At 42.9% G+C, this 22,933-nt stretch overlaps 1 protein-coding gene across 1 annotated transcript in view; it reads left to right on the forward strand.

Moving 5' to 3' along the window:
* Positions 1-22,933, forward strand: part of Arhgap42 (Rho GTPase activating protein 42) — a 216,040-nt gene that overhangs the window by 38,542 nt on the left and 154,565 nt on the right. Inside the window, exon 2 of the mRNA XM_075966834.1 lies at positions 12,150-12,245. Coding sequence (XP_075822949.1) covers positions 12,150-12,245 — 96 coding nt within the window. The remainder of the gene's footprint in view (positions 1-12,149; positions 12,246-22,933) is intronic.

A 22,933-nucleotide genomic window follows, 5' to 3' on the forward strand; every position in this document is an offset into this window, starting at 1 on the left:
AGCCTAATCTAGATTCTCCAACAGACATGCCTGAGGCTAACCTGATCTAGATGATCCCCCATAGACACTCTTTGAGGCTAACCTGGACTAGATATCCCCTCACAGACAAATCCAGAGGCTAACCTGATCTAGATAATCCCTCACAGACATGCCCCATGCTAACCTGATCTAGATGATCTCCCCTATAGGCATGCCATGAGGGTAACCAGATCTGGGCAGCCCATCACTGAGACTTTCTATGTGGTTCATGATTGTGTCAAGTTAACAATTAAGACTCCATTCTAAGCAAACAAACTAGTTTTAAAAAAAGAAAATTCTGAAACGAAAAACACTCTCACAACTAATAATAAAGTACACTTAATCAAGCAGGAAAAAATGCAAAGTCACGCACAGCTTAAATGGAGCGAGATGCTGGGTGAGGAGCTTACAGCACTGAAGTAGCATGTTTGGGCTCTCACTGCATTTGGTTTCATTTTATTCTTCTTGAACCAAATGGAAGTTTCAAGTCTCCAGTAATATCATGGCTAAATATGGCAATGCGGTTATGGCAAAGGGAATTTTTTCACATGCTAATATGATGAATGTTCTCTTAAACTTTGGAAATATTTTATAATGAATGGCGTTTGAAAGGAGAAGACAGAAGCCACTGCCTTGGACAAGATGTGGAAGTATGTTGGCGCCATGCCTCGCTCTTCCACAGAAACAAGAAAGGACACTGTTGAATGGTGGAGCTTGGGCTGCTATGGAAGTCAGGGTACAAAGGTTCTTATTCTCCACTTACACTGTGTGTTCTGTGGGTTGTTTTCAATAAACTCATTATCCCACATGTTTACAGACTTCATTTTCTGCTATCCTCCTCCATTTTGAAACACTAAAGCAATTTTGGAACTATTTGGAGGTTTTAAAAAACTCAGCAACAACCTACATTTTAAAATGGAAGGTTTTCGTACATACCCATTGAGTCAGCACCATGTCTTTCCTAGTTCTGTGATTTGATAAAGACAGAGGAATTTAATTACCTTATAACATTTTAGGTTCTATGTTCCACCTTTAGTGAACTGGCCAGTTATAGGTATCCTTACTACCTTAAATGTACATGAAGAGATTTTTCTCAAGTTGTTATTATTAGCACCCATCTCATCGAAATACACAGGGAAATGAGCCACATGGGTTTTCTCTTCATTTTATGTGAGAGGAAACAAGGGAGCAAGGTTTAGTGAGAGGAAACATCATCAGGTAAAGGTGTTTGCTGCTAGTCCTGATGACCTGAGTTTGATTCCCAGGACTTAAGACGGCGGAACCAACTTCCACACGTTGTTCTTTGACCTCCATACATGTGCAGTGGCAAATGTGCACTCTCACACATGCAGACACATGCAAACACACACAAACATACACACAAAATAATAAAACACAGTCAAGATTAACAAGTAGTCTAAAAACTGCCCTACAGATTATGCACATATTAAGTAATATTTAAAAGATTCTTGCTGTGATATTTTGTTTGTGCTTTAACACAAAGTTTGCCTGAAGATCAGAGTGCAGAGCTACCCACACTAGTTAGCCATAGAGGATAGGCAGTGGTGGCGCATACCTTTAATCCTCAGGAGACGGAGGCAGATGGATCTCTGTGAGTTCAAGGCTACTCTGGGCTACACAATATTGAATTAGTCAAAAAGAAAATCAGCCGGGCGGTGGTGGCGCACGCCTTTAATCCCAGCACTCAGGAGGCAGAGGCAGGCGGATCTCTGTGAGTTCGAGACCAGCCTGGTCTACAGAGCTAGCTCCAGGACAGGCTCCAAAGCCACAGAAAAACCCTGTCTCAAAAAACCAAAAAAGAAAAAAAAAAGAAAATCAGAGCTAAGTGGTGGTAGCTCATAACTTTAATCCCAGCACTAGGGAGGTGGAGACGGGGCTGAGAGAGGAATATAAGGCAGGAGGGGACAGGAGTTCAGTCATTTTTTTAGCTGAGGAGTTAGCCAGGTAAGAGTTGGTTGTGGCTTGTTCCTTTGTCTCTGATCTTTCAGCATTTACCCCATTATCTGGCTCCAGGGGTTTTTATTATTAAGGTCCATTAGAATTTGTGCAACAGATTTTCTGAGATTTGCTTGTTTCCCCTGCATTCATATGTGACCACATGTGTGTCTGGTGCCGGTGGAGGTCAGAGGAGAGGGTGGATTCCTGGGAACTGGAATTATGTGTGGCTGCCAGGCACTATATGGGAACTGAAGACAGGCTGAGCCTTCTCTTCTGCCCCTTACGCAGTTATGCTCTGTGTTATCTGTGTAGGGGGTGATAACTCTGTGAGTGGCTGAGAAGGAAGTCCTTTTATTTAACACTGAAATCCCTTACGAATCCACGTGATGGCAAACCTCACTCCATTCCCCAAACCCCGAGCTGTTCCTTTGAGCACTCCAAAAGTCATCTCTGTCAATTGCAACTGTGTGAGACTGGGGGACTGGAAAGGGAAGACTTACTCAGCAGACACCAGGATTCCAGCTGTGTCCACTGAGTAACTGCCTGTCTGTGGAGCTTCCCGCACGCAGGAAGCTGAGTTCTTTCTAATTACTTGGTTGCTGGGAATGGTAGAGACTTTCGAGACAAAGGATGCCCCCCTGGAATGTCAGGGTTTAACTAGGCTGCACATAGCCTGACTGAGGTCACTATGACATTCCCAGGCTTATCAAACAGATGGAGTGTTTAGCTCTCCCTACCTTTGAAATCTGACTTACTTCAGAACTTCAAAACTTCAAACCACCAGTTTCTCAACTACGAGGAACTTTGAATGATAGGATTTCTTGTTGAATTGTTTTCTCATGTTGGGTTCCTCTCCTGTTAGCCAAATTTTCTTCAAGTGTCAGTGAGAATCTTAAAGTTAACCTACTAAATGAAAGGTGTTTCATTGAGCTGATTTTTCCAGAAAGTCCTTCCTTATATTACATTTTTGAAGATCTTTTGTATTTCCACACAATTTAAAATTATTATTATTATTCTTTGCTGTTCATTGACTTGCTTTTGTGGAGCTCCAGGCCATCCAAGGCTACATAGTGAGACTCTGTCAGAAAAACAAACAAGAAATAAGCCTGGGTCTTATCCCCAGTACAAGGGGGGGAAAAAGGAGAGAGATGGGTAAAAAAAACATGTGAGCGGCTGAGAGGATCAGCGGGTCAGAGGCACTAATTTCCAAGTCTGACAACTTGTGTTACATTCCAAGAACACATGGTAGAAAGGAAGAATAAATTCCTGAAAGTTGTCCCCTGACCTCCACTGTCCCATGCTATGTGTATCAGGCTGGCTTGGAACTCAGAGCTCCGCTTGCTTCTGCCTAGTATGTTTGGATTAAAAGTGCGTGCCACCATGTCCAGTAGAACCAGGGTTTTGTGCAAACTAGACAACTGAGCTGTAGCCTCGGGCCATTGCACAACCCATTAAAGTTATTAGTAAAGACTAACAAAATGTCTCAGTGGGTTAAGGTGCTTGCTGCCAAGCCTGAAGTTCTGTGTTTGAGACCCATATATAATGAATGACGTCAACCACTTTTCTTTGGCAAGTTGTCTTCTGACTTTCACATATGTGCCATGGTGTGTGAATTTGCATGTACTGATGCCTCCTTCCCTAAGCATACACATAATAAAAAACAAACCTAAAAAATGTAAAAACAGAATGGTAAAGCCTATACTTGTATTTAAACCACCACAATTAATGAAATACTCACAACTTATAAAGAAAAGTGTTTTTTTTTTATCATCTCCCCCACTAACTAAAGTCTTAAGTTAATTTGTTTCCCATTGATCATGCATTTGTAAGCAATTCTAATGGGAACTAACTCTGAGTTTAAATTTAGCGACTGGGGCTGCATCTTGGGAGTAGAGCACTGGATTATAACATACTATAGCCCGGGTTTTATACCCAGTATCACCTAAAAACATTCTCTTCATAACATGAGAAATATGAACTGGTGGTTGGTGTGGGAGGTTCTTCTTTCTATGTGTTGCTTTTATTGGTTAATGAATAAAGAACTCCTTTGAGCCTACAGCAGGGCAGAACTTAGGTAGGTGAGGAAGATGGAACTGAATGCTGGGAGAAAGAAGGCAGAGTGAGGGAGAAGTCATGGAGCTGCCCCCAGAAATAGATGTGCTGAAACTTTGCTGGTGGGTTCCAACCTTGTAGCAATGCACAGATTAATGGAGATGGGTTAAATTAAGATGTAAGAGTTAGCCAATGAGAAGCTAGAGCTAATGGGCCAAGCTGTGATGTAATTAATACAGTTTGTGTGATTTTTTTTCGAGGCTAAGTGGCTGGGAACCAACAACATGTGGTTGTTACCCACTGGGCAGAATATCAGAAGTGAAGGGCGGGCAGTGCTAGCTCTGTGGACATTAGTTGGTTTTGGGACCCTCAGTGATGGTGTCAGTTGGGCCAAGGACAGATGTCCCAAGTCCTCACTCATACTGGATCTGTGCTTTTTTCTTTTTCGGAGACAGGATGTCTCTATGTAGGCCTGGCCAGCCTTTAATTGACAGGTCTGCCTGCCCCTTCCTCCTGTGTGCTAACATTAAAGGTGTGCACAAGCGTGCCAGACTTGTTTGTAACTGTGAGACACTGAAAGGGAAAGGAGACTGTTGAACCCAAGTATGATGAGAAAGACAAAGTCCAGGACTGTCCTACTGAAGCGGGCTGTATTTTAGAGGTGAATGGAACAGCCCAGCCATTGTCACCGTAAAGCAGGATTTTAGAGAGCAGCCCTTACTGCCTTTGAGGTCCCTTTTATGAGGGAGAAATAAAAGAACATCAGCCATAAGTGTGTTCTCATGGGCAAGAGAATTGGCTGTTAAAGACTGTTAGAGAAACACAATGAAGGAAGACAAGGATATAATCAGGTAAATGGAGTCACATGTTTTGCAGGAAACCTCAGATTTAAGAAAAATTAACTTATATAGAACACAATGGGCTTCTTATTTTTAAGATAAGTTGTTCCCATTTTGGCTCATAAAACTAATTCTAGATTTTTCTATAGTTGATGTTTATGAGATAGTTTAATCTCTCATAACTTTTTTTGAGGTTTTATTTATTTTTATTATATGTGTATGTGTTTTTCCCAATGTCTGTGTATATGCTATGCAGTGCCCGTAAAGGTCAGAGGAGGGCGTTGGAACCTCTGGAGCTGGAGGGTGTGGGAGTCAAACCTGGGTCTTCAGTAAGAGCAACTGTTCTTAAGTGCTGAGAAATTTCTACAGTCATAGTTTAATCTTTTTTAAAAAAAATAAAAAACAACGAAAAACCCCTGAATGTTCACTCATTCAGATTTGATAATCATTTTTAATTTTATTGAAACTTTAATTACATTTACTTATTTATGTGCATGTGTATGTCTCTCTGTGTGTATGTCTCTGTGTGTCTGTATGTGTTGGGGGCAAGGAGCCACATTCATGAAGCAATCGATTCTCTCATGTTTCTGGTCGTGATCGATGGCAGCTGCCTTTACCCAGAAGCCATCATTTCTTAGGATCACTCTCTCCTATGGCAATGTTGAGATTTTACCTTAGTGGGTAAACTATCTGTCTGACTTCTGTCAAAAAAAAACTCTTTCTTTTAGCCAGGCAGTGGTGGTGCATGCATTTAATCCCAGCACTAGGGAGGCAGAGGCAGGCGGATCTCTGTGAGTTCAAGGCCAACCTAATCTACAAGACCAGGACAGGCTCCAAAACTACATAGAAACCCTGCCTCTAAAAACCAGAACAGCACCCAAGCAGCATTGGTATAACTTCCATCTCATGGGGGAGGTGGAATCTATTTTCAATAAAAGGGGGATGGGACAAAAGGAGTCTGGGATACAAAGTGAGTCACTGTCTGGAATAAAAACCAAAACAACTACAGAGGAAAGATGACACACTTCTATAGCATAGACGATAACAGTTTAGTATAGGCTTTGCAGGGAAACTCAAATAGCCAAGCCATGCTTCAACAATAAATACCTTTGGTGTATAATAGCAGGAAGGGTTGGGTGGAGAAAGGAAATAAATGGTAAGAGTTGACAATAGTCTGGTGGGTGACTAAATAAAGGTGACACATAATCCCTTTTGAGTCTTGATCTTGAGTAGAAAGATGTGTTAGGCACTCCGGAGAAAAGCAGCCACAAGTGTGGAGGCCTAGGTATGCACTTACAGTCAGCGTGCTTGTCAAGCATGCAGGAAGTCCTGGGTGCCACACCCAGCACGTCAAACCTGGTGTGGTGTTGCACACCTACAGTCCCATCACTCACGAGTTCAGGGTCCTTCTTGACTTCATCTTCAGTCTGAGTCCAGCATAGGCTACATAAGATCCTGTCTCTAATAGAAACAGAATGGTGATGAAACCAAGAAGAGAACCGGAGGGAACTGCAGTCTCCCACAGACCTTCACTCACTCCTTCAAGTATTTTCCCCAGGGAAGGAGGTGGGTGGTTTATTTTGTCTTTTGAGCAATCCATTTTTAACTTAGGTTGTAGCAATAGTGAAATCTTTGGGGTTTTTCATTTTTAATTCCTATGGAATTTGTGGTTCCATAGAATTGTGGATAAAATCTGGGCAAGTATTGGGTTTCTGTTGTTATTTTTAGGCAGGAATCTTCTGGAATAGCTTCCCAAACACATATCATTCATGGGATTGCAGACTGTTTGGTCTTCCTGAGCAGCCCGCTCCACTGTTTATTGTTCCTGAAGCCCTCCTGAAGATAGTAATTGAATACCAGATTAAATGTGTTATGCTTACAATGAAAATATTTCATATTCTGGATTTGCTATCATAATAAATAGGGATTTAATAGTGAATGTTTGTTGGGAGTGAGTATTTGTTCTGAACTAGAGACTGTGCTTAGCCAATTTCATATAATATCCACAGAAGTATTGTGTAAATTCAGCATCTTCCTTTTTTTACAAGAGAAACCTGGAATTTAGTGAAACTAAGTTCCTGTTTACAGAAACACAGCAGTCAGTCCCCAGAGTGACATTCATGCTTGCTTGTCTCAATCTGTGACACAAGGAAATGAATCTTCCTAACTCAGGGGTCAGTTTCCTGTTCTGTAACATTTACAGAACAGGACGTCCCATCCATGCTAGAAACAGATGTTTGGACTTGTGTCACCTTTGAGAAAAATGGATGTATACTATGTGATATGGGTGTAGTGACGCAGAGCCGGAATGCTCATCTCTTAATGAGTGAGGCCATTCAGACATGGCTGTTGGGGTTTACCTTCTTTGATGTACTGAAAGTCCCTCTGTCCCAACCTAGTATATGACAGATTTGTTTGGTGGGCTTGAGTAGCTTGCGCTTCCTTGTATCTCCTGGGCACTGTGAACAGTGTCAGGGCCACATGGTCCCTGCTACTTCTGTCTCTGGTGCTGTGTCTCCCTCAGGCTTGCCCACTGCCACTCAGGAACATATCTCAAAGCCTACAGGGAGAGACCATTCCTTGACTCAGTTTTACTTCAGCTCAAACCATATTTATTGAGTGACTAATAATCTCTCAGTTTTCATCTGGGGTCTCTTGAGGAAGATTTCTCTAAATTATGCAACAACCATTATTTTCTGACTTGTACATGAAATAGAAAGTTGCAGACTAAGCAGGTAGAGACTTTTTTCAAGTGAAAGCCATAGAAACCACAAGTCCCCATTGTGTTTCCCTTGGAATGTGCCACACCCAGCATGCTTTTCTTATGACTTTTCTCCATAGAACAGGCTGACACTTGTGATTTCAGAGGGAACACTAAAAACATCCCTGAGATGATTAAAACTGAAGCTTGCTTGCTGGGCACCTGGCGTGGCCTGTTCTAAATGTGCAGGGTATGACGTGGCCTGTCCAGTAGTGTACAGGGTGACTTATGTTAAATTAAGGCTGCTGTTCCACTACCATGAACATTTCAGCAATTTATCTACAGTGGATTCTTTTTTTTAAAAAAAAATATTTATTTATTATGTATACAATGTTATGTCTGTGTGTATGCCTGCAGGCCAGAAGAGGGCACAAGACCTCATTACAGATGGTTGTGAGCCACCATGTGGTTGCTGGGAATTGAACTCAGGACCTTTGGAAGAGCAGACAATGCTCTTAACTGCTGAGCCCTCTCTCCAGCCCCTACAGTGGATTCTTTATACTGGATTCCCTCTCTTTTTTCTCACCCCCCCTCTCCCCTCTGTTTTTCTCTTTTTCTTCCCTTCCATCTTTCCCCATGCATGTGTCATCACAAATGGACTAAGGTAAAAAAATAAGAAAAGAAAGAGGAGCAAATATGTATGTGTCCCCAAGGAGCTCTATACCTCAGAGCCCACCCCCAATGACACACTTCCTCCCACAAGGCCCCACTACATAAACTTGTAAACTTCCACAATCTCCATGAATAGCACCACCAATGGGGGCAGGTTCAGATACAAGATCCCTGGCAGATGGCATTTCTCATTCAGTGCACAACAGTAAAAAGTGGGAGCTTCTTGCTAGAGCATGGAAGGAGAGAAGGATATAGGTCTCTGAGAGTTCGAGCTCTTTACCCAACTTCCATCAATTTCTGCTTCCAACAAGTAAACCCTTACAAGACATTGTAACAGGTGCTGGTAGACCCGTGGGTGATGGGATTTCCTAACTTTATTACAGTGTTTAAAATGTGCTGGATGAGTTAGGTATAGACATACCTAAGATAAAACGTAAAATAGAGAAAGCATTACAAGAGCCACTGTGCATAAGTCAGTGAAGAAAGGATGAAAGTGTTGAGCTGGAAGAGACAGGGTGAGATTTTGCAGGACATGGAGGAGCCTCAAAGAAGGGACAATCTGACTCTAGAGTATGAACTAAGTCTATGTTTTTTTAAAAATTATATTTATTTTTACTTTATATGCATTAGTGTTTTGTCTTCATGTATATCTGTGTGAAAGTGTCAGGTCCCCTGTAACTAGAATTACGGACAGCTGTGAGCTGCCATGTGGGTGTTGGGAATTGAACTGGGGTCCGCTGTAAGAGCAGTGTTCTTAACTGTTGAGCCATCTCTCCAGCCCCTAAGTATATATTCTAAGTGGATGAGATAACAGAACTACAAGACAGAAAATGGTTTATTTAAGATGGTGAAATATTTCTGCTGCCAGTGGATTTTGATAGGCATGATTAGGTTTGTCCACAGAAGCTATCCTTTAGAAGTTTTTGGACACAGAAATTTATTAGCCTTGCTGGTCTCTGGCTACGTTTCTCGAGTTCCTGTTCTTACTGACACCTGTGGAGTTCTCCCTGAGGAGGATGGACAGTACCTTCTGAGTGACCACACTGTTCAGAGACTGTAGTGTGACAGGTGCTAGGAATGCTGGCTGGGTTCCCTGCGTTGCAGTTCTGGTCAAGCTCTGATGTTAGCCTGTGTGACCTCGGGAACAGCCTCATCCTCCCTTGCCTTGCCTTGCCTTGCCTTGCCTTGCCTCGCCTCGCCTCGCCTCTCCTCTCCTCTCCTCTCCTCTCCTCTCCTCTCCTCTCCTCTCCTCTCCTCTCCTCTCCTCCCCTCCCCTCCCCTCCCCTCCCCTCCTCTCCTCTCCTCTCCTCTCCTCCCCTCCCCTCACCTCCCGTCCCCTCCCCCCCTTCCCTTCCCTTTCCTGATTTATTTACTTCTTTTTAATTGAAGACGAGGTGTATGCACACGACAGCACATGTGTGGACATCAAAGGACAGCGCTCAGAGTTTGGCTCTCTCCTCCTATGTGTGAACTTCTTTACACACTGAGCCACCTTGGTGGTCCATGAACACCCTTCCTGTAACTCTGGCTTTTCAAGTGTAAGATGGAAACACTGCTGTCTAATTCTCATGGCTGATTTGGAGTGAGTGCTTTGGAAGGTACCAGCTTCTGCATCTGTTTTATATAGTCGATAGGGTTAACTGTTCTAGAGAATTTATTCATCAGCTCTGATGCAGTTAATTATATCGTTCCTACCTTCATTAGACTGTGCTCTTGGTACAGAAGCATCAATACTTCTGCCCTGTTCTGACTTCTCTTGTTTGTTTTTTTGAGACAGAGTCTAATGTGTCCCAGACTGGACTGAAACTTGCTTCATAGCTGAGGCCGATCTCGAACCCCTGATCTTCCTGCCTCCACCTGCCAAGTGATTAGGGTGACAGGGTTGCGCCACCAGGCCTTTCTTTGTTTCTGTCCCTGTGTTCACATTCCTGCATACTGTCTGCTCTCCTCACGGGTGGAGTGAAATCTGGGAAGATGGCCTTTTGGTGTTCTGTTCGCACCTCATGCTGGAGAAGCTTTATTTAGGAAGCATGGTTTCTAACAGTGGACTGACAAATTATATGTGCTCCCATAGAAATTTCTTACCTCTGCAGTTAACAATGTCATAGTAATACAGTGATACAGATCTGGGAAGATGGCCCTTTGGAGTTCTGTTTGCACATAATCCTAGAGAAACACATTTGGGAAGCATGGTCTCTGACACTGGATGACAGATTATATGTGCTCCCATGCAAACATCTTACCTGTACAGTTAACAACGTTATAGTAAATCCAGTGATGCTTCTAAAATACAGGTAGGCCTCTCCCCCTAAGTCTGTGTTGTGAAAGAGAAGCTATAATTAACATTTACTTGATGCTTTGTACTCCTCTTATGAAATGAGGTCTCAGTGTGTCATTAGTGTTATCTCTTCATGGGTGGTACAGTTATTATTGTCGACGAAAGCCTAATGTCATGTCTTCCAAGTCAGATGCTAATGGGAAGATAGTCCACGCTTAACTCACAGGTAGGCAGGGAGGGAAGCAGTGTGCACGGTGCTTAAGCATGTTGACTGTCAGTGACATCACTCACTACAAATGAATGCAGCCTCTGCTCTCCTGCCTCTAAGTGTAACTACCTTGGCTCCAGCTGGAATGGGTTCTCTGGTTGCCTTTAGACCCCTATATCTGGGCTAGATCCTCTGGATGACATGGTTCATATTCTCTCTTTTTGTTGGGCAAAAAACATGACAAAAAATGATGTGGAGATTTATGCAGAGGATAGGCAAGGTACTGTACATTAAAGGTCAGTGGGTGTGGGGGTGTGCTGAAGAAGCTGACTAGGTGCTGAGGTTGGGAATTTTTTGTCTCTTAGCAGAGTCCTTGCTAAGAGCAGGCTATAGAGAGCCAGCAAGGAAGGGAACAGAGCTGGAGGACTTCAGTATAAATTTGATGAGGGAACCATCTCAGTCCCAGAGATTGGGTCAAATAAGCGGTTTAACATTGGTTTATAAATCATGCAAGAATACTATTAAATAGAATACATAAGTCATCTAATCTGAGAAAAATACTATATATTTTCTTACTGTAAACATCTGTGGAGATTTGGCAGTAAAAGGTCAGCGTGGCTCTGAGAGATGAGAACATTACCGTTTTGCTGATGTACTGTGAAGTTTGTTTTTAATTTCATTTGACACATTTGAGTGGAGTTTAAGGACCTGCCACTGCTGTTATAAATCCTTTGCAGATATTAATTCATTTAATTCTGAAAATGAGTCATTGTTATTCTGTTTTTGTGGAAAATAGCAGGAATCCAAGAGACAGGAGTTTAGCAAGTAGTGCAATGCTATGTTTGCAAGCAAGTCGAGGGGCTTGATTTTCAATCCAGCAGCCAGGCTCAGAACTAGAAATCATTCTCTTGGGCTGCATCCAAGGATGCTGCTTCCCAAGGATTTGCAACTTTTGTAGGGATGGGGCGTGGATGGTGCTTTATTTTTCACCACAGAAATAAAGAATTTCTTTTCTGACGTTAGACTCCGATTCTTGTTTGGATTGAAGTCTGGATGGGAGTGCGTTTACTTGGTCTTTTTGTGAACAGCCTCTTGGGTCATCTTTCCTCTTCGGCGTCTAAGCCAGTACTCCATGGGGGAAAGCACCATCCTACTTTCTCAGAGTGTGCAGGGAGCTCTTCCTAACCACCATTCAGCCTCTCCCCACCCCCACATTCCTTCTGTTTTCACATAAATGGCCATTCCTTGATCCAGGCCCCACTCTCTCCTTGAAGGGTCAAAGGCCCTGTAAGTAGGGCAGTTCCAGACTTTAAAGCACGTAGTTATCAAATTTTGCTTCAATTTGCCAAACTCTTATTTTAAAACTGTCTTTCCCGGGATTTCCTGTGGCTCTTTTCCTCACGGTGGTTCTCCTCACTGCAGATCTATCCATGGCTGTCCAGAAGTTCTCCCAGTCTTTGCAAGACTTCCAGTTTGAATGTATCGGAGATGCGGAAACCGATGACGAAATCAGTATTGGTGAGTACTGTAGCCCACGAGCTTGACCACAGGTAGTGATCTCATTGGAATCACACAGGTATCACACATATCTAAATAATAAACACTTACAATAGCCTCTGGCCTTAATAAAACTGAAGGTATGATTTTGGGTTTCTGTAAAAATATTACAAATTTGTTTCTAAATTGACTGGCTTTCTTCATTGGGAAATTACTTAACTAATTCCAACTCAGATCAGCTCTTTGGAAAAATACAGATAAGAGTCTTTGTGGGCCTTCAAATACAGCCTGGGTGTGTACTCAATATATCTAGTAGAGGATTTAAGCGATACTCTTTTTTCTCTAGTTAATAGTTAATTCTTTCCTAACACTAGGATTTGTTTCAAAAGGAAACAGTCCACATTTAGTCATGATGTGTTGAACTAATGTTCTAACAGATTATGATTCAACAAGTTTCAGGCCGGAAGTATTTTTCATTTGTGGAAAATTTTTGATACCGAGTCTCATGTATCCCAGATTTCCCTCAACTACTAAGTAGCAAAGGTGACTTAAATTTCCAGTCTTCCTGCAGTTTATACCTTTTGGGTAGTCCAAGCGAATGTGTGTACCTAGTTTGTATGTTACTGGGATGAAACCCAGGGCTTCAGTGCATGCAAGGCAAGCTGCTGCTTACTTAGTGAGCTATATGCTTAGGAGTGTGAGCTTCTCTGAGAGGGGAGTGTACATATGGCTGCTGTCTGGATTTGTGGGTTACAAAATGTGCCACTTGTGCCTACTGGGGAGTCTGAAGGAAGTGGGAAGAGCCCTGCTTGCTACATGAGCATCAGACATGTTCCCTTCCTCTGTCATCCTTGAGAAGGGTGGGAAAGATCATGGCTGCTCAGCTGCCACTGTCATCTGGAACTGTAGTACCATGTTGCTTGTCCCAGTGTTGGACACTGGAGACCCTAGTCTAGGTCTTCCGTGTGCTTAGCGGATGCTGTTCTGCTTGCTTGACATTTACATTGTAAACATACATGGTTCCCAACACAGCCAGATAAAACCTAAATTATATTGCTAAGATAGTAAGACATCAGCATCATTATTTAGAAAAATAATACTCAAGTAATCGTGTTATTTTTTACTTAGTTATAAAGTAAAACTCTGTGCAGGTAAAAGTCAGGCCCCTTTTTGTAAGTCTGAGCATTTGATGTGGGCTTACCTCTGGAGTCAGTCTTTTGGAGATGACTTAAGAAGCTTTCATTTTTTTCTGTGTGTTGCTAATAAAATGAAGCAGATAATTGGTGTTCTCTTTGCAGAGGATTATGCAAATATTTATGTGTTTTTATAAGTCATCATTTTTAATAGTTTGGTGACTTTATTCCATCAGGTTCATACACATGAATTTATGGAAATCATAAAGCAGCGTCTGGAGCATATCCAGGTTGTTCCAGATTGATCTCTCACCTACGACTGCTAAGAATGCAGGCACCAGCTATCTGTAGCGTCTCTAACTGTCTAGTGAGCTTTTGATGTAAAGTTTCTCTTGAAGTCACACTTGAAGAATGTGGGAGTTGCAGAGCAGGGGCTTTAGCCATGGTGCTCTGCCGCCTTCCAAGAGGGCCATAGGTAATTTCCCAGGCTTGTGGGGAACTTGATCTCTCCTCTGTTTGACTCTTTCCAGCTTAATTAAAGGAGCATTGTGATGTTCTGCTTGCTTGTAGATTAGATTTGAAAGGTGTGCAGTATTGACCAGTGGGTGAAGGCTTACTGTAAGCTGCCAATGCTTAACTGCATTCTAATGTTTAAGGGCTTTGTGGGATGAGAGAGTAGATTAGAGATGAGGTGGTGGGTAATTAAGGGGTAAGTGTTGCTTGCTAATTTTACATCAAGAGATATAATAGTCAGGTTTCTCTAGAGTCACAGAACTATATATAAACACTATACTATATATATGCACATAAATATACATATCTATAGTTTTGTGTTTATACACACACACATCACAACACTATACATAACTCTAAGGGACTTTATTGGAATGACTTACAGGCTTGTAGTCCATCTAATCCAACAATGGCTAGCTGTGAATGGAACGTTCAAGAATCTAGTAGTTGCTCAGTCCATGAGGCCTGTGTCTCAGCCCATTTTCTGTATATGCTGGAATCCCGAAGAAGTAGGCACCAATGCCAGTGAAGGAATGAATGTGCCTACAAGGTTGAAGGCAGGCAGGTGGAGAACAAACATGACCTTCCTTCTTCCATGTCCTTTCATACAGGCTTTCAGCAGAAGCTGTGGCCCAGATTAAAGGTGTGTCTTCCCACCTCAAAATCTAGATTAAAGGCATGTGTAATTTTGCCTCAAGGTCTGGATCAAAAGTCTGTGTCTTCCAGCCACAAGATCTGGATCACCAGTGTGCCCTCCATTTCTGGATTGTAGTCATTCCAGATACAGTCAAGTTGACAACCCAGAACAGCCATCATATGAGATTTAAGGGCTATGTGCTAGCTACTTTATTCATCTTTGTATGTTTGTGCTGCTGAAGATGGAACCCAGGGATTCCCCTATAATAGGCAAGTATTCTACCACTGAACTACAGTCCCAGTCTTAAGCAGAATGCTTTCTTTTATGCAGAATTTTTTCTATAACCACTTATGTAAAAATATAGTAAACTCAATTTTTGTTAATCACCCAACGTTTATATCTTGTAACCCAGCCTCCAAATGCAGTATAAGGAGTTCAAAATAAATTCTGTGGGTACTAGAAAACTTTGACTAATCTCTCCTAACATGAGAATTGTGAGGTTATCCCAGTCTGTTTGCATGGACAGGGTGTAATAGTCTGTCCTGTCCCTTTAAGAGACAAGCCCCACCCTCCCTCCCCACCGACCACCACAGAGGCAGGCAGATCTTCCTTCCTACCTGTAGCCTGAGCTTTCGTTTTCCTTCTCTCTCCCAAAGGGGTAGCTGCTGCCTGTGGCTCCACTCCTCTCACCACCTCTCTCGGTCTCTCACCCTGCCTAGGCTCCCAGCCTGGGACTCACTCACTTCTTCTAGTGGCCCGCCATTGTCTCATGCCTACTGCCCACTGCCACCATTCGGGGAACAGCACTGTTTTATTTTTGCCAAGTGTGAGGCTGCTGGGGTGGACAGCAGGATACCCTCGCACAGTTCTTCAGGAGAAGGTGCAGCATGTCATGTCCTAACCCTACCTGTAGAAGCCCAATCTGACTTTCAGCTTTATTTACTCAGTTCAATGACACAGTGACAGAGCTTTGTGTGTGGTGCGTGCCTTTGATTCCAGCACTTGACAGGAAGGCAGAGGCTTGAGGTCAGTCTTATCTACATAGTGAGTTCCAGGACAGTCAGAGCTACATAGTGAGACCCTGTCTCAAAATAAATTAACAAAACAAAATGAAAAAAAAAACAAAAAGGAGAGAGAGAGAGAGAGAGAGAGAGAGAGAGAGAGAGAGAGAGAGAGAGAGAGAGAGAGAGGGGAGGGAGGAGGGAGGATCAGTCCCAGCATTGATGAATGGCCAAGACAGCCTCAGCCAAAATAGCCTTGAGATTTACCCGACCTGGCTGTAAAGCCTGATGATTTAAGAACAGCACCAGAGAGGCTCTCTCCTAAGCAAGGAGCCTGAGTGCAGAGTGAGGTGTGAAGTCAGGGGCAGGCTTGGGTGTGTAAAGATGGTGGTGAGCACAGGACACAGGATGATAGGTGAGGGGTGTGATTCTCATGTGCTTCTGGTGGAGGAGAGAGCTAGAGACCTTGAGTTAGGAAAAGATTGTGGTTTTACCATGGCAGTTTAGCTACTTAGTTTGTAAAGGCTGTTCTGGGAAGACTGTTCCGGTAGGAGGCCAGTGTCCAGCCTGTATATCTTTCCCCCTCTTCAGCTCTTCTTTTCTACCTACACTCATACCCTTTTGACCTTTTTTGTTTGTTTGTTTTGTTGCTGTTTTGCCAGTGATACTTGGTTTGAAACAAAACAAATTACTCATCCAGGATCCAGTAGAGAATTCTTGGGGGAGGGCACTCCTGTGCTTACATCCCAAATAGAGAATTCTATTCTGCACACCCCTTCCCAGTCAAGCACTGCTAGGAGCCATTGCTTCTCTACTTCAAGGATAGATGAGCTGTGGGTTTTTGCTTGCATACACTGGCCTGCCTGCTGCTTGTAGCACTGGATGAGTGGAAGTAGCTTGCTGAGTTTAGCCAAATTCCTGTCCAGTTGGGCTTGAATTGCTTGCTTTTTGTACCACTTAGAAGTTCTGAACTAAAAAGACCGAGTTGGGAACATGGAAGGTAGAAATAAATGATAGTGGTGGAAGGTGTCAGCCTTTCTCTTACGTGATGTATTTATAGGGAAAATTAGAACAAAATGCACAATTATTTTGCTATGATCTATTACTATGCAGTAATATTTTCCAATACAAAAGCATAGTATTGCACTGGTATTCCTGGTGCCCGCATATGCTGGGATTGTCCAGGTTCCAACAGGAGTTGTATGCACACCTTTAAGACTAGTGAGAACAAAAAGATTTGCATATGGCAAACAATCTTATTCTATCAAAAACAATTTACAGTCATTCAGTTTAGATATTTGAAAAGTCAAAGATGCTACTGTGAGCCTACCTGCAAGACAGGGTCTTACAAGGTTAGCTAAGCTCTTAAGAGTGTAGCATAATGAAGGCTGTGCATCTTCATATATTACTCTAGAATTTAGTCCTTTTGTACCAAAGATGGAACATGCAATCTACTTCGATTTGTTCTCCTATTTAATGCCTATAATTTGAAATACATTGTAATATATTAGGGCATATGACACATGTATGTGTTTGCATATTTGAGTGTAGGTGTGTGTATGTGTGTGTGTGTATGTATTTGTGTACACGTGCTCAGAACATCCCGTATATATGGAGGTCAGAAGATAAGCTCAGTGTTGGTCCCAGCTATCAGCATGTTTGAGAGGGTTTTCCGTCATTGTTCACGGCTGACCACTGCAGGCAGCTTCCAAGGAGCCTCCCAGTCTCTGCTTCTCACTGACTGCAGTTCTGGGATCATGTGTGCATTGCCAAGATGAGCTTTTACAGTGGCCTCTGCTTCTTTTTAAACGCAGGGCCTCACTCTTGAGTGGCAAGTGTTCAACCCACAGAGCCATCTTCCCAGCCCTTGAAATAATCCCTAAGCCCAAGACTTACAAAAAAAAAAAGAGTCTAGACTTTAAGGAAATTCAAATACTTTTAATCAAGCCAACCTGGTGCCAGTACAGTGTTAGGCCTTAATGCAAGGCCAACTTTCTTTGCTCTGAGCAGTCCTGGAAGTCATCAGGCTGTGCATGTGCAGTGTGCAGAAGCAGCTTAGGTAGGGATGCAGTGCTCTTAGGGAGAATATGCAGTGTGCAGAAACAGCTTAGGTAGGGATGCAGTGCTCTTAGGGAGAATATGCAGTGTGCAGAAACAGCTTAGGTAGGGATGCAATGCTGCTAGGGGGACTGCAGTGTGCAGAAACAGCTTAGGTAGGGCTGCAGTGCTGCTAGGGAGACTGCAGTGTGCAGAAGCAGCTTAGGTAGGGATGCAGTGCTCTTAGGGAGAATATGCAGTGTGCAGAAACAGCTTAGGTAGGGATGCAGTGCTCTTAGGGAGAATATGCAGTGTGCAGAAACAGCTTAGGTAGGGATGCAATGCTGCTAGGGGGACTGCAGTGTGCAGAAACAGCTTAGGTAGGGATGCAATGCTGCTAGGGGGACTGCAGTGTGCAGAAACAGCTTAGGTAGGGCTGCAGTGCTGCTAGGGAGAATTTCGGGAGACTCTTGAGAAAGTCTGGGAAGATAGGACATTTGTATTCAAGAGATTAAAACGTTTACCCAGAAGAAGAGTCAGTTTGCTAGTAAATATTTCAGGTGAAAACTTCCTTCATTTAGACACACCTAAACAGAACATTCTTGTCCTAGAGATAGATAGGTAAGATGTAGTCACCTGCCAACTGAGGTGAGCGTGCCAAACCCTCTATTGGAGAAAGGAGCCGCCCCATTGGGTGGTTCAGAGTAGAGTGTGTGTTGTTATGACTGTCTACCTATTTCTGATCTGACTAGTATGTTCCTGTCCCAGTGTTTAACTCTGTTTTGGAAGCAAATGTGTGCTCATAGTAATGAGGGTTGTTACTGTCTCCTATTTCCTACTTAACCTCCTGAGTCATTTTGGTGGCCCTGCTTTTGTTCGAGACAGGGTCTCATGTAGTCAGTCCAGTCTAGCCAATGAACTTGCCATGTGCCTAAGAATGATCTTGAGTCCAGATCTGCCTGCCTTCCCCTCCCAAGTGTTGGGATTACAAGTGTGTGCCACCACACCCGGTTTCGTGAGCGTGCTTTGTCCAAGTGTAAATATGTGTCCTTTGATTATCTCTTCGGGGCTGAGGGTCTGTGTGCTATAGCAATGAAGTAATGACACACACTTTGGAGCCTGATCACTGGAGACAGGTCTGAGGGTGTCACTGAACACATGGCCTCGGTGAGGCAGGTTGAAAAGCTTTCATTTCTTTGGGCTTTAACAGGGTGGGCGATTTGACCAGCAGTTTGGTCTGTATTGAGGGGGAATCCTTGTGTAAGGTAGAAACACTTAGAGGTGGAAAACTGTGTCCTGCGGAGTTGGCCCAGCAGTTAAAATGCTTGCTATACAAACAAAAAGACCAGAGTTCCAATATCCAAAACTCACAAAAATACCAGGTGTGCATGGTGACAGGCTTAAGCTTCCAGCCTCTAAAGGTGCAGAGGGTCCCCAGAGGAGCCTGGCTGGGGAGACTCACCGTGTCGTATCACAAGCCCTGGGGTCAACTGAGAGACCTACAGAGTGTGAGTGTCAGAGGAGCATGCCTAACATTCACCTTTAGATTCCACATACAGGTGAACACACATGCATGAACATTTGCCCGTACACACAGGCACAAAGAATAAGAGTAAACCGAACTCATCTGTTATAAATTTAGAATCACTTCTGCTAAAGTGATCACTAGTTAATTTTAATTTAGAACCCACTTTTTCTTCAAAATAAACTAGTGATTAAATTATTGAAAACATTTATGTAACAATTTTCTTCAGAATTTGGTTACCAATTTTACGTACTCCCCCCACACCGGCACCATACAACTTCCCATAAGATTGTTAGGTGATACCCAGGCTCAGCAAGTGGGAACCCTTGGAAGCCATGAGACTGCTTGGCCTTTTTTGACCCTTAAGCAACTGCCTGTGAACTGATAATTTGAGATTCTCTTTTAAAATTGTCATAAACAAAAAAATGCCATTACCAACCACAAGTTCTCTAAAAAAAAAAGACCTCTGATATTTTATCAAACTCAAGGAAAAAGGTTCCCTACTTGTTTACTGAATCAAAAGAAAGTCTGCCAGGTTTACCAACCGTTGTTGCAGTCCACTTAAGTGTGGTTGTAAATCAGGAAGTCCTGGAAGTAGGACATTCCCAAAAGTCCAGATTGTTTATACAAATAACATTTTCTTCTGAACTCTGTGGAGGAAGCATATTTTGCTCCTTAATAGCTCTCAGTTGGACAATTGAATTATTGTTTTCCATTTCTCCTTTTTATAAACCACCCTTATTTTTGTGCCCTCATGGAAACCACCCACAAATAATGCTGGAAGCAGCTGAGTGCAGCTTAGAAGAGGATTCCTCGGTTAGCAGGCCTGAGGATGCGACTTTAGAAAGACCACATGTCAGGTGGAGATTTTATTTACTTTCTCACCTTAAGTTATATTTTACTTATTGTCTTACCTTATTTTTTTTAGATAGGTTCTCACATAGCACAGACTAGCCTGCAGTTAACTGTGTAGTCAAAAAATAGCCTTGACTTTCCAGTCCTCTCAAGGGCTTGGTCCCCAGGTGTGGGCCACCATGCTCGGCTCATCTGAATTTTAAAAAACACCAGTTAATTCAAAACTAGTTTGTGTTTTCTTAATTTCAGGGTTTTATGAAAGAAAAATACTAGAAAACCATGCCATGTCACAAGCCTGAAAAAACAGATTTTTATTTTTTTTTTTGATGTGCACGAGTTTCCTAAAGCCATGTTTCTTTTGTGTTCAGATTCTACTAAAAGTGGTCTCCTTTTATTCTATGGAGGGCTCTGTGTCTCCTCTAGCTGTTTGAAGGAACGAAGTTTGACCCTCATTCCCACACCTTCTCAGTGCTCTAGAGTGCTGTTTGTAAGCTCTGCTTAATGCTTGTTGACCGCCTGGCCTCCCTGCCATGCCACCTAGACTCTAGAGAAATAAGCCTCCGAAAGATGCATGGGCAGAATTTTAGAGTCACACTAAAAACATAGTTGGGTATAGTGGCACATTCTGCAGTCCCAGCTACTCTGGAGCTGAGACAGGAGGGTGATGGGTTCAAAACCAGTTTGGGATATCCAGTGAGACCTGTCTCATATTTACATATGTCTATCATGATTTTTAGGTATAGTAGTCTAAATTTGGAGAAGTAGGTTACACATATATATGTACGTATATGCATATACACATGTATATGCATGGCATATGATTTTTACATGCATGTTAGAAACATACATTTCCTAATGTTTGTAAAAAAATATAAATTTCAAAGTAGATTTGAAGATGTTTTTCTGTTCTTTTGATATGGACCACCCGTTCTATTTTAATCTCTGTGCATCCCTTTTGGGACAAGGCCTTGGAGGGTGATCCAAGCTTTTGCCCACATGTAGTGCACTGACTCAAAGGTCATATGGTTGTGATACTCCCTCCCTCCCTGATAGCATATGACTTTAAGAAGGCCTAATTTAGAGGGTAGATAGAGATCAAACAGACTGTCGTCTATTGTTAGTAACACCATTATCTCAAAATTAATCTCAGCCAAAAAATGGTTAGACCACAAAATAATTGCAGGGGTCACCTCAAAATTAGAATGCAGCAACACACTGTGTGCAGACTCCAGTGAATACAAACTCATCTCCGCAAAGTACAATCTGCACCCCAAATCAATATTCTTGGTGCTAGCTTGACTGTGAACAGAGGAGTCAGAAACTTGGGTGGCCCGACTTGCCCAAACTTGACTGCCTGAAGCACAGGCACGGTGGTGGCTGTGACTTACTGAGGACGATAATAGGATGATTGTTTCCCTGTCTTTTCTCAGAGCAAGAGCCACAGCAGCACTTTTAGAGTCAGAAACCTGCTGTGTAGCTTCCTCTCTCCACTCTGAAACTTGCCTGTGCTTGCATTTCCTGTCTGTAAAACTCATTATTCCTTGCAGCTTAGACGGCGGCCATGACTGAAACTCACTCCGTGGCTTAGGCCATTTATATTTATACTTTCATTGGGGAAAGCAACAGTAAAAGCTGACATGAAATCAGAGTTGTGTTGAGTGTGTTAAATGCTACAGGAGCAGCTTATACTGTGCTGAGACCAAATCCAAGATAGGTCAGTCTTGGCTGGGTGGGAGGGAACCTGAAGGAAGCCATCTTCAGGACAGATCTGTTCAGGGCAGGTGTACAGAAGCAGCCAGTGAAGACGGAAAGCATCCCTATCCATGGAAGGGAAGGCGTGGTAGTTATAGTAACTGCTCTCATATTGATGGAAAAGCATCCCTATCTATGGAAGGGTAGATGTGGTAGCTATAGTAACTGCTCTCGTATTGATGGGAAAGCATCCCTATCTATGGAAGGGAAGATGTGGTAGCTATAGTAACTGCTCTCGTATTGATGGGAAAGCATCCCTATCTATGGAAGGGAAGGCGTGGCAGCTATAGTAACTGCTCTCATATTGATGGAAAAGCATCCCTATCTATGGAAGGGAAGGCGTGGCAGCTATAGTAACTGCTCTCGTATTGATGGGAAAGTGCCCCTGTCTATGGAAGGGAAGATGTGGTAGCTATAGTAACTGCTCTCGTATTGATGGGAAAGCATCCCTATCTATGGAAGGGTAGATGTGGTAGCTATAGTAACTGCTCTCGTATTGATGGGAAAGCATCCCTATCTATGGAAGGGTAGATGTGGTAGCTATAGTAACTGCTCTCATATTGATGGGAAAGCATCCCTATCTATGGAAGGGTAGATGTGGTAGCTATAGTAACTGCTCTCGTATTGATGGGAAAGCATCCCTATCTATGGAAGGGTAGATGTGGTAGCTATAGTAACTGCTCTCGTATTGATGGGAAAGCATCCCTATCTATGGAAGGGAAGGCGTGGCAGCTATAGTAACTGCTCTCGTATTGATGGGAAAGCATCCCTATCTATGGAAGGGTAGATGTGGCAGCTATAGTAACTGCTCTCATATTGATGGGAAAGTGTCCCTATCTATGGAAGGGTAGATGTGGCAGCTATAGTAACTGCTCTCGTATTGATGGGAAAGCATCCCTATCTATGGAAGGGAAGGCGTGGCAGCTATAGTAACTGCTCTCGTATTGATGGGAAAGCATCCCTATCTATGGAAGGGTAGATGTGGTAGCTATAGTAACTGCTCTCATATTGATGGGAAAGCATCCCTATCTATGGAAGGGTAGATGTGGTAGCTATAGTAACTGCTCTCATATTGATGGGAAAGCATCCCTATCTATGGAAGGGAAGGCGTGGCAGCTATAGTAACTGCTCTCATATTGATGGGAAAGCATCCCTATCTATGGAAGGGAAGGCGTGGCAGCTATAGTAACTGCTCTCATATTGATGGGAAAGTGTCCCTATCTATGGAAGGGTAGATGTGGTAGCTATAGTAACTG

This window comes from Microtus pennsylvanicus, chromosome 3 (assembly GCF_037038515.1).
Source record: "Microtus pennsylvanicus isolate mMicPen1 chromosome 3, mMicPen1.hap1, whole genome shotgun sequence".
Lineage (NCBI taxonomy): Eukaryota > Metazoa > Chordata > Mammalia > Rodentia > Cricetidae > Microtus > Microtus pennsylvanicus.